The sequence below is a fragment of the Nicotiana sylvestris genome, chromosome 10, assembly GCF_000393655.2.
Source record: "Nicotiana sylvestris chromosome 10, ASM39365v2, whole genome shotgun sequence".
Taxonomy (NCBI): domain Eukaryota; kingdom Viridiplantae; phylum Streptophyta; class Magnoliopsida; order Solanales; family Solanaceae; genus Nicotiana; species Nicotiana sylvestris.
This window is the reverse complement of record NC_091066.1, coordinates 113472419-113485045: the sequence shown is the minus strand read 5'-3', so window position 1 is coordinate 113485045 and position 12627 is coordinate 113472419. Positions and strand designations below refer to the sequence as shown.

Genomic DNA, 12627 nt, shown 5'->3' with positions numbered 1-12627 from the left:
GGTCCCAGAATGTCACTCCACATAGCGACCCAAAGATATCATCAGAAAGACTCGGAACAATGTTTAGAATGACTTAAATACTATAAGACTTACTATGAGTTCATGTACACGATGTTTCAGAGTTTTCTAATGTATTTGGTTGATTTCATTCCGTTCGCCTCTTGTATGACATTTGTACATGCTTTTTTGTCTGCCTTACGTACGCGATACAATCTTTCTGTACTGACGTCCCTTTTGTCGGGACGCTGCATTTGTTATATTCTATACTACATGTCTAGATGTACGTGTTGCCAGACTTTCTCACTGGATAGTGCAGATGTTCAGCGAATGGGTTGTAAGCTCCATTTCTATCCGGGGTTGAGTCAGGTCTAGTGTTCTCTTTGATGTATAGAGATTATAGTTAGGTCGGGGCCCTGTCCCGGCGTTTGTATGATCAATTATCAGTTGTAGGTATTCATATAGGCTTCATAGACAGTATTGGTTGGTTTACTTGGATTCAGTTCTACATGTGCTTCATTTCTCAGGCAAGTGGGCACGGTGGTATACAGAAGTCTTCACATTTCGGATTTGCCTTTCAAGTTATGGCATGTAATCTGTTACATGTATATAGTAGTTGCATATAGAGCATAGTCCGCCCCATCTAGACTTGGGGTGTGACAATTATAATACAGATGTTTTCCCATCATAGGCATGCATAGTGAACCTGATATTACAAGTTACAATTCAGCCTATTACTCAACTAATTTTGTTTGCTTTAGGCTTAAATCTGCCTATCTTTAAACTTTATCGTTAAAGTTAAAGATTATCTTTTGATATATCCAGTATCTCTATCATATTTGACTGGTGTGAGAATGGAATAGTATGTTACTATACCCATCCTTAAGAACTTGAGCTGGACCTCAGGGCTGAGAAATTTGAAAGAGGAAAATATATATTGAAGAAGATAAAATCAGTGTTTTAAAAGTCGTGGGCGTAAGACGAGGCGTTTTACATACGCCGCAGCGAGGCATAAGCCCCGAGGCACGGGGTGTAAGCCCCATGAGTATTTACTTTTTAATATTTTATAAAATAATATAATTACAGTAAATATTTATAAATAGGTAAAATTGGATGAAAATTGAATAAAACTATAAATATGTGAAATATATATATGTGTGTGTGTGTGTGTGTGCGCGCGCGCGCTCCATCCCTATAAAAACTAGTCAAAATAATCAATCATACGCTACTTACAAGCACACGTAACTTGAGTCGAAAAGAATAAAGTTTTCTACATGGAGGAACAAAAAGGATGATTAACCTGCAATTTGAACTTTGAACTTGCTACTATAAAAGAGGATGGTTCTCTTTGTATTTGTACAAAATAAAATTGAATATTCATTGATTTTGGGAGATATTTGGAGAGCAGCGGACAAGATAAAGAATTGGGAAAGACCATATTTAGGGCTTCAATCAATCCCATAAAAAGGTCTTGACTTTAAATTTAATACATGTCAATTCCTTTTTAAAACTTTTGAGTAATTACATACTGACTTTTGAGAATTTGGGGTATTATATGAAGGACTTATTCAACAAATTTTATTTTAATTTGAAAAAGTCTCTGGGGCTTACGCCTCACTACAAAAGCGCGCCTCAAACGCCCGGCCCAGGGCTCGCCCCAAAAACGCTTTTTAAAACACTGCATAAAATAGTTCAAATTTGAATAATGATGGGTGTTAATAAGAAAATATATATAGTTCAATAGTTCTATATATGTTTGTGTAATTTTTATATATAATTCTTAAAATGTTATGGTACATACTAACCAGTTGTACTCTTAAGTGGTAGTCTACTTTATAATAATCTAGTTCTTTATCTTTTATATTCTAGTTTAATTGGTAATTTCACTTTGCTAAGTCCAAAAATTTATTTCATGTTAAATAAAGTTAACTTGTCTATGATTGATGTCTATGATTGAATCCTTAAATTATTCACTATGCTATTTAATTCAATTACTGTCAAAATATCTAAGCAAGTAATTGGTTTGATAATGTTATGTTGGAATATAATCGCCAATGTGTGCTTGGTAGTTTCTCATAAAAATCAACAAAAAATTCGAAAAACTATCAAAAACCGAATTAATTGATTTAGTTTGATTTCAATATTTGAAAAATCGACTTAATTTGTTTGATTTCTTTCTAGAGAAAAACAAACCCAAATCTCACATGTATAACATTAACCTAAAGTTAAAACCCTCTAAAAAGTGAAAGTTTCCACTTGAATACCAATGGAATTTTCTAATTTGGGGAGTGGATATTAGGATATTAGTATACCTTACATCCTTTTCGTATTTCTTATATTTCTTATATTGTTGTTATTTTGTTATTTTATGTTATGTATTTTTATGTTATTTACTATGAGTCTATTGATAGTACTAATATATTGTCTCTTGTTGCTCTCTTGAGCCGAGGGTCTCCTGGAAACAGCCTCTCTGCCCCTCGGGGTAGGGGTAAGGTCTGCGTACATATTACCCTCCCTAGACCCCACTTGTGGGATTATACCGGGATGTTATTGTTGTTGTTGGGGAGTGGATGGGGGATGTAGCTAACTGATTGTCCAAATGAAGACATTTGCGTATCTCGTGATGCACCATATCCCCCTGGGATGCATGCAATCTGGGTTGTGTTCAAGCGAAATGAAAGACGCTTTTCTATTACTGCAATAATATACATTATATCATGAAACAATTGAGAATAAATTAATATTCCAGAATACAAAACTGCAGTGGTCTGCGCCTAAAGAAAGATCATAACACAGGTGGTCAATGCAGGGCAGCTAGACCACTCCTAAAGGCAGTTTCTGCAACTCTTTGTGTTAATACTCTTATCCACCCAGAGGCTACATTCCATCCATTATGTGATCCCATGTGCAAATTGCCTTGTAATTCTGGCTGTGTTAATGGCGAAAATTTCGCAATTCCTTGTGCACCAGCTCTAGAAGGATGCACTACTTTGGGGGTTTTCTTCACAATAAAGGTTGTTCATTCAGGCTCTACACATGCAATTGCTCAGAGGATTCTCCCAAAGATCATAATTTGGAAACGTTTCTTCAGGTAAACCAGTTCTGGTCTGGTGGGTTACGACAACATCTTCCACAAAGCTAGCCCATCCCATATATGGATCCCCTAGGGATTTGGACATCAGACCCTTGTCCGGTTTAATGGATTTCTGACGATGACCCATGTACCTACGATATCCTATGATCAGTTTGGCGAAGTTTCCTCCATGTGTCATCACAAATACATCAGACTTCAAGCAGACTAGGAAGTCAAGGGCTGCTAAGCTTGTCACGTGCTTCCTGAAACCATCCAATTCTGGTTTTGTAGCTAGTTCCTCTTTTGTAACCTATTACAGATCCCAAAATATAATTTTAATCAATACAGAATCACGCAAATCCTTTCACCTGGTACATTAAAATATGCTGGGTAAAACATGTCTATAGGATATTGACACTAAACAAATTAAAAGGACAAAAGTGAATTCCAGAAGCTTTCAAGGGTCTCTTACAGAAAATCCTTCCACCCATGTTTCTTTTAAAAGTGGCCATAGCAGTCAACAAGATTAGCTACAAGCAAATATAATCTGAGCAAGATATAGATAAAGGTTCCTTGATCAGAGTTTACGCAAGTAGCTTACAAGATTTGGGAACATGTTCCTCAGTGGTGCCATGCGGTTCTGTCCACCATAGACCTGTCCAGAAGCAACATATATTTGAGTTTCTTTAGGATAACCCATGGCCCGAAGCAGCACAGCTACTTCACCAGGCTCAAGAGGGCATCGTCCTTCCTTGCGCTTTTGCAGGGCCAATGCCCACAAATGAGCACCATCCTGCCAGCCAAACAAACAGAAAAGAAGATAAATATATCACAAATGCATGGTCACTTTCGGCTTTATAGGGATAATGATCATAAGCCAGGTAACCTTAAACCGGCGAGGCCATTCTTTCTTTCTGTATGCAGCCATGAGAGCCTTCTCGGACCTTGTTCCAACAAAATCACAGAATGATAGACCCACCATTCCCTTCTCAAATCTCAGGTGAAGAGCCCTAGTTTGACAAAACAATTTAAGCTCCATTATAAATCAGAAGAAATGATACAGCATGTTTAACAGCAGTTACAAGTACAATAACTCACATGAAAGGATTTGAACTACCAGTGCGATTTCTCATCCTTGAAACAAGTTGATCAGCCATCTGCTCAATCTCCGGAAGGAACTTCAGAGCATGATAGTTGACCCTGCACCTCAGCCTGTTTATCTCTGGAGGAACATTGTCATACCTGGATGATACAGCGAGTAGTTTATCAGGTCAATACCAGTTAAAGGAAAATCAGGACAATTAGAGGAGTATGGAAATCTAGTTACCCAAGTCGATCGACAAAAGGCTTTAAAGACATTATCTTCTTCTCCTTGATGCGTGGCAAAACATTATCTATGTAGAAGTCTGCTGAAGCGTACTTGGGAATGTTCTTGACTGTACGCCTGGCAGCCATTGTACAAGCTTTAGAAACACAAATGCAAAACGTAACACACTGTTGTAAATGAAATAGCAACTATATTCTCATGTTCAGCAACTACTTGGAACAATAAAAAGGTTCCTCCTCTAAGAATGTAATCTAAGATTGCAAACTTGATCTATTAGAATGTTTTACACAATGAAGACAAATAATGATTCAACAATCTTGTTTTCCATCTTGTCCTTCATGAAGCAATAAAAGATCTATCAGACTGCGCTGATGGGGTTTCTATATTGTTAGAAAACAAAAGGGCTTTCAGCACAAAGTTGACAAGGTATAACATATTTGATAAAAGTAAATGTGACGGATGAATTTTTGCTAGAGCTTGAAATTTGATAAAATTACAAGTAGGGCAAAATGTCGTAACATTAGTGCAGTAATATGGTTCATGTAAGATGAATTTATGTGTATCTGACATCTGTTTAAATCAATTACCGGTAAATGTAAGACTAAACACCAACAATTATAGTGAACAACTAACCATGAAGCTTAATAACTCTCTCTCTCTCGCACAGAATTACTTCGTATCAAGAAAAAACTAAAGAAGTCATCTGTGTCATCCCTTGTCATCCTATTACCTACCCCTTCCTGAGAATGGCTTCATCTCAAGAAATCAAATCCTAAAGAAGCCATATGTTTCGCCTCCTTGTAATCTAGTTTATCCAATCAATAACTAAAGAAGCCATATATATCATTCATTGACATCTTGTTATACAGCATATCTTACACTTCCGCAACTCAATTGGTCTCTTGTGAAATTATTTATGTTCTTATTTATTCATTAATGCATTTATGAAGGCTACTCACAATCTCCCGTCAAGCCCATCCAACTATCTGTTCAAACATCTATTAATTCTTTATGTAGAAAGTATAAATGAGACAAGCCATACCTCTTTTATTTCCTTTTGATTCTCGGTACCTTGAAATATTCTCCTATTTTACATTCAATGTCATCAGAAAAAAACAGTGGACTAGTTGTCCATGCTGCTTTCAACTCAGCCCTAGGCTTATTCTCCAACTTGCCAATGCCTAACACAGTCTTCAAGTGTGTCCAAACGATATCAAGTAAAGGAGCACGGTACCGCCCAAAGCTGTGAGGCCACTCTAGAGTTCTCGTGTGATTTATGGTATCAACAAAGCTGATTCATGAGGCATAACTGAGATAATTCTAGAAAATCAACAAGTCCATTTTGGTAATTCTCCTCATCACTTTGTCTCTTAGACTTCAGCATAACTGAGATAATTCTAGAAAATCTTGACACAAATCCTGTAGCTGTGGTACCATGGCGATTAGAAAAATTTTGCTGGGAATAATAACTAATTCGGTTTCTCATGGAGAGGCGGATTCTCATTTTCCAATGGCCGTACTAAGGAGCCACGCACTTGAGACCACACCCAATACATGCTACCATTAAAGCAACTTTAACTTGTTACACATACTCTTCACTTACATTAACATACAAATGCCAAATCAAGCGGGTTTTCAAAAGGTACAAGTACTTATATGGAAAGGATAGTTCAAAAACAAAAAATCAACTAGAAACCGAATACATCACTATCAGATCCAAATCCATATTCACTATTTCCTACCTAAGTCCATGTAACATTAGAACTACATCACGCCAAAGGCGGCTGGGGATTTTTTATGAGGTAAACTTGAATTTGTAGGTCACCATGTTCAGGGGCGAAGCCACCTTATTGGAAGCGGTGTCACGGGACACCGCTTCATCGGAAAGATTCATTAAATGTACATGTATAAGCATAGGCAAAACCAGATTATTTGTATAAAAAGAAAGAGGTGACACCGCTTAAACAAAGAAGTGTCACTAGTCTGGTGGTTAAGTGCTACTAATGTGATCTTGATGTCAAGAGCTCGAATCTGTTTGATTGCATACTTTATGTTTTTATCATTTTCGAGACATTATTTATTAAGAAATAGTTTGTATTACTGAGACTTGAACCATTGACCTATCATAAAATTAAAGAGCAACAAGAACCAGTTGAACTAGAATACACTTGTTAATAAAATTGACAATACGTATAATCAAATAATTCTAGAAAAAAGACATATTTAGTGCTGTTTCATAAGACTATTTATTGATATATTTCAAAAAAAAAGAAAAACTAGTCGTAGAGAGTTATAGACTTATAGTAATGTTTTGGATTTCGTGCCTTTTTAATATGAGGTTACTATAGTAACTATTTATTTATTCAATTCTTTGTCTACTTATAAAAAAATGTGACACCGCTTACGAAAAATTCTGCGTACGCCACTGACCATGTTGATAAATTTTGTCAGGGAATTCATACTTAGGACTAGTTTGAAAAAATATACTTAGAACTGCTGCCATGAAAATGAAATTAGCAGCCAAAAATTTTAATGTAAACACGCTAGGGACCATACCTTATGCTTGTGAACAGCTCTGATTTGTCAGTAAACCACTCTGGGATATCTCGAACAATCCGCACATCATCCTTCAGATAGTTAATAAAATGATCCACATCAAATATGTCCTCAAATTTCCTGCAAATATTGTTAACTCGTATCAAGAATAATCAATGTCTTACCAATCTTTTGGACAATTCTCACAAAACAATGATTTTTACTCTGGAATTTTTTTTGCAACAAGTAACTGAATACAATAACCATAAACGTCAATTTTGAATTATATGCAGTTTGACTAAAAACTCGCTATGGTGCAATATAAAATATTTACAACATCCCATCCTTATGAGCAAAGAATAGCTGCTTCAGTCAAATTTCCCTTACGTTTGGTCTTTCCATATCTGATCTTGCTTTAATACAGGTAAGATAAGGGTAGCATTCATAATTTTGGCCACTGCAACAGCATTGCATATCTGCAAAGAAATATACGACTGATTAAAGGGGTACAAATCCTTTGAGAAACACAACAGATTTCATAGATCTACAGATAACCTAGCAATTATAATAGACAGTTTTCAATACATTAACTGACTTGCAAAATAAGAAAAACTAAAACTTTACAGAGATAAATATATAAAGATGGCAGACAAAAGCATAGCATAAGACGTGAAACATACAGCGATCCTTTGCTGGTTTAGACCACCCTCAGCGTGTATGAATATATAACCGTTTGTTGCGTTCTCAGATGGAATATCTGCAAATACCAAGCTATATCACTATTTTGCAAACGAGGAAGAAAAAGGATAAGTGATCAGTTATTCGATTCGGACAAAGTATTCCAACAAGCTCAAGAGGTTTGTAGCCATCAATGATACATCCAACCCAAAGAGGTTTGATGAATAAATTTTGGCAAACAAGAGAGTATCAGGCAGAAACCTGTTACACCATTTTTTCAACTTCTTAAGTAATGCTACAAGTTTCATGAATGGGCAAACCAACTCGGCTTTCCCACTTCTCAATGACACACGACATACAAAAGCTTCCTAGAGTTCCACACCTTTGTATCAAGAATGACCTGCTAATTTACTCTACTCTAAATAGCTGTAATTCATTATAAGAGTTTAGGTGGGAAACAACTAGCATTTCCAGGCTCCAGAACGTAATGATCTAAAGAGAAAAACACAAATGGAAGGCGAGAAGAAGAAAAAAGGTGCAGATAGATTACTTATACCAAAAAGACATAGTAACTACAAATTTAAAGAAAATTACACAAATACATAAGAGAAACCAAAATAGCAAATAATTTCAATAGATCATGCTGTCTTTTAAATTTGGGCTTTCTGGGTTAGTTGTTTGCAAGGGACTGTAGAACGTTGTCCAACCTACATCAACCACCAGCATAGATTAAAGACGCTGTCATGCACAATGTTTCCACATTATGCTCCTCAAAGTGTTCAATACGAGACGCTCCCAGGGGTTAGCTTAATTGGCAAAGGTTGAGCGATTTGTGTCTTAGGTCACAGGTTCGAGCCTTGCAAAGCAAACTAACTCTAGCATTTAAGTGGAGAAGGGTAGAGGGGTGGACTCATCATTCGAGAGTTTCTAAGGCTGCAGTTGGCCCAAAGGGTCAGCTCCAGACGAATCTCTCGGTCATAAAAAAGTGTTCAATATGAGACATAAGAAGCGGCCTAGGATCCAACAACTCAATACCAAAACAATAAGGAATAAGCAGGAGCCCTGCGTTTGAAAAGACAAGACAAATTGACAAGGGCAGTGCTAGAATACCTTTCAGAAAATGATGCTAGATGAACTTCCTCTTTCATCAGTGTGAAAGGAAAAATGAAAAGCTCACCACTGACTGCAGTAAAAGCAGAAGGATTCTGCATTTTGTGTAACCACTAATATTAAAATTTGAACACAAAATGGGTTGTGAAAAAGCTAATGCTTGTAAGGGCATGGTACAAGGAGGCCTTTGGAGTATGACGAGCAGTTCAAATCACATAGAAAGAAGTGAAACTGGAAGGAAAGGGCTTCCAGCCCAAGAGAAAAATTTTGAAAAAATTGGACCATTTGTTAAGATGTCAGGAAGGAGATGGAGTAGTAACTCTTGTTTGAAGACAAAAGAATAGTTGCACGTCAAGGAATTCAAGATCCAGTATTGGAGGGAGGGATTTTTTTATAACCGAGAAATCCCTGAAGGCCAGTAGCACACAGTTAGAAATTTAGTGGATAATAGGCCTGCCCCTCTATCCTTCTCCATTAGAAGGAGGAATATTGCATTATAAACATTTGAATCCATGTGATTTTTAAGAAGAAAGATCTCTCAAAGCTTTACAAGCAGCCCCTCTTTTCAGCAGGTTGTTAACATTAGTATTTGAAATCTCACTTACTAACCAAAGGAGGAAGGTTCAACTCATGCACATATCAGTCACAATTTCACTAGCCAATATTTTCACACTTAACTCTCTATTAAATCTCTGAATTACCATTGGAGGAACTTTTACTTCTTTCTACTCTTAAAATTTGATAAGTTCTCTGATCACTCCATGAACATCTTAGAAGAGGACTCGTCAAAGTCTAATCCAATTGGCCTAACAAATCAACTTATTAACAACAAAAATAAGTTAAATTAGTAACGGCAATATTGCTCAATTGCGTAAGATGATACAACTTGCCATTTCTGAACGATGTTCACCTTTTAGGTTACATACCTTGTTCTTTTGTCCATTTCGGTAATTAAATGACATTTCGGTTCAAACAAGAACATCTGCCACATTACCTTGCTCTCACTTAAAATCAGGCTTCAGTCAGTTGCAAGGTTCGTCCAATATATTGTTTTTTCTTTTTATCTTTTAAAAGATATTTGTATCTTATACATAAAAGTCGGAGTGTAAACCTTAAAGATCCTTTTCTCTCCTTTTTCCTTGCACCATCACCTCCAGGAACAGGGGAAAGTAAGAGGCAAATCCTCTAAACTCATAAACCTAAAGAAGGAAGAAGTATATGTACCAAATTCCCCGACCAGAAGATATGACAAGGCAAACATACAGATCTAGATTTAAAGAGCATAAGAATACCCGATATCAGTTCCTCACGTCTCGGGGAAGGAGTATATGTACCAAATTCCCCGACCAGAAGATATGACAAGGCAAACATACAGATCTAGATTTAAAGAGCAGAAGAATACCCGATATCAGTCCCTCACGTCGCTCCGCACAAGGCTTCCATGAGGTTGTTGATGAATAAGGATTCTCCCACAAGGAAGGAGACTCTTTCACCTGATTAAAGTAGACAGATTGGGCGTTGACTATATTAGGATGTAGTAACATACAACAAGTACGTCTTTCAAGAACTCACCCGTGGACACTGAAGAGTTATACCATCCTTCTTGCACAAATATGGGGCATTCTACAAAGAAAAATAACACAAACAATGCTTCAAAAACTGAAATTGCTAGAATCAAAGAACAATAAATAGGAAAGTACATCACACATTCTCTCAACAATATTTTGTTTAACCAAATCAAAAAGACATCGTAGCAACCACACAAAACAATTAATAGTCCCGATGACGAACTCTTTAATCTAGAAAAGCATTATCTAATCTAAATTCATATCATAAACCTTCCCTTTTAATTCAGATTATATGCTTGAAATCTATAACCTATTTCATACTTATGGGAAAAGAACTATTAGTGTGGAAAGAGGTAGCTACGCACGTAACCATTGACAACTGATGCTGAAAACTATGTGCTTCAATTTACGTATAAAAAAGAACTATGAGCTTTAATTATCACCACCCTCAAGAACATTGTTGAAAAGCAAGCATCAAAACAGATGAGGGGTAAACTATCCGTAACCAGAGAAGCATAGGCATTCAGCCTCCGAATCCCAGGTTCTTTTAAGTTTAACATTCTCTCATCTACTGACATGTGATGAAGCTAATGATGGTAAACAAACCAACCATGAGATAAATACAAGGTTTACTAATAGAGAGCACTCCCAGTATCCAGATTTAGATGCATCAATCTGGTCACTCCAATACGCACTACCCAGAACAACTATTATATTAACTAATTTTCCATTCCGAAGATAGAACTGTTAATTCCATATGATTTCTCTCCTCTTGATAGGAACCCGAGATGTCAAATTTAGCAAATCTAATTTAGGATCGTCAAGTACTTAATACTAACTAATTATTCGTACATATAAAATCAGAAGTAACAAGTTTTTTGTTCATATGATTCAATACCACAAACGAAATCTTTTATATGATGAATGTCAAGGAAGAAAGATGCTTAAACGGTCGATTGATATCAGGGATAATATAAAGCAAACTCCAGCTATATGGCATGTTAGTGTTCATATAAGAACACCTCTAAAAGATTGGCTCGCAATTACCAAATTATGGAATTACTTAAACATACTATGGAAGTTAAGGTCTTAACTTGACCAATATTCATCCAAAGGAATTCCCCTATTATCTCTAGTCGATGCACATTTTGGCTGGTAAACATTTATTGGAAGTCAAAGTCCTAACTTGACCAACAGTGATCAAAATCACTTCCTATTATCTCTATTCGCTTCAAATTGACTAATCATTAAACTAGGTGAAGTCAGCTGTATGAATCCTCTATTCCATTCCGTTCTATACAGACTCATTCATTACAATACTGGTAAGTAATTTGTCAAGCAAGGCAAATCACGTGTTCTCTAAAATACATACACTTTCTCTATATCTCACGCTTGATTCCTACCCGAACCTAATGTGAGCATAACAGTAACATCTAAGCCTTATCCAAACTAGAACAGTATATATGACTATGCGTGTGAGAATGTTTGTTTTGAGATTGATAGAATGAAGGCTTACCAATCGATGAACGACAGAGGAAATGGCGACGAGGAGCGAAAGTATGATAACGACGAGCAGAAAAAGCGAGATCTTTGAATTGTGAGGATGAGACCTCGAGTCATCAGGGAAGAAGAAAGGGAAAAGAGGTTGAAGATGTGAAGAGAAGAGTGAACGGAACCGATCTCGAGGATAATAACGGCCACGGTAATCGTCATCGTCATCGTCAACGTTAGGAGCACTGTTGTTGTCAGGAACCAAAGGAGATGAAGAAGCAACGACGTCGTCTCGCTTCCTAGGTGACGCCGTTACTCGGTTTCCGATCGAGCTTGAGTGGCGTAGCTCCGCCATTGCTCGTTTCGGACTGAACGCCAGTTTGCTTCGCCGGTCGCCGGCGAGTAGTTAACTTTAACAGAGATGAGAATGTTCTAGAGTTTGGCTCCGGCAAACGGCGATGGTCTTGAGTTGTTCAGTTACTGTGTGTGAGAGAGAGTGTGTGTTCTGAGTTCCAGATCGGTGATCTCTTGCCTTCTTTTTTTCTTTTTCTTTTTCTTTTTCTTTTTTCCAAAATTTCTTACCTTGTTAGAAGAGTGTGTGTTTTGACGGGTAAATGTTTCACATAAAGCCCTTGATATTTAGAAAAGTGAGATCTAACCCCTTAAATGTGGAGAAGATGCAGAAATGCTCATTTAATCATCTCCCTCTGGTTCAACGCCTCAAAAAGAATATAGGCATTTCCTTTAAATTTTTTAATCTGGGTATTTCATTTTAATGACTCGACTTTTGGACAACCAAATAAAATAAAAACTTAACAAATTTTATACTCAATTAATCTTTTAATGTA

At 36.7% G+C, this 12627-nt stretch overlaps 1 protein-coding gene across 1 annotated transcript; it reads right to left on the bottom strand.

Moving 5' to 3' along the window:
- Positions 1-2672: 2672 nt before the first annotated feature.
- LOC104212273 (protein PECTIC ARABINOGALACTAN SYNTHESIS-RELATED) lies at positions 2673-12301 on the bottom strand. The gene is made up of 11 exons (XM_009761496.2): positions 11805-12301; positions 10293-10343; positions 10123-10213; positions 7613-7689; positions 7320-7408; positions 6954-7073; positions 4398-4514; positions 4169-4312; positions 3957-4080; positions 3672-3863; positions 2673-3380 (listed from the first exon to the last, which is right to left on the bottom strand). Exons 1-11 carry the CDS (start codon positions 12132-12134, stop codon positions 3021-3023), a joined length of 1695 nt encoding a protein of 564 aa, XP_009759798.1. The 5' UTR covers positions 12135-12301; the 3' UTR covers positions 2673-3020.
- Positions 12302-12627: the final 326 nt, after the last annotated feature.

Excerpts from the sequence above, each read along its gene's own strand:
- LOC104212273 (XM_009761496.2), bottom strand. The coding sequence starts at position 12,134 with ATGGCGGAGCTACGCCACTCAAGCTCGATCGGAAACCGAGTAACGGCG. Across the intron at positions 10,344-11,804 it reads CCTCTGTCGTTCATCGATTG|AATGCCCCATATTTGTGCAA; the intron begins GTAAGCCTTCAT and ends TTTTCTTTGTAG. Across the intron at positions 4,313-4,397 it reads CCTTTTGTCGATCGACTTGG|GTATGACAATGTTCCTCCAG; the intron begins GTAACTAGATTT and ends TGTATCATCCAG.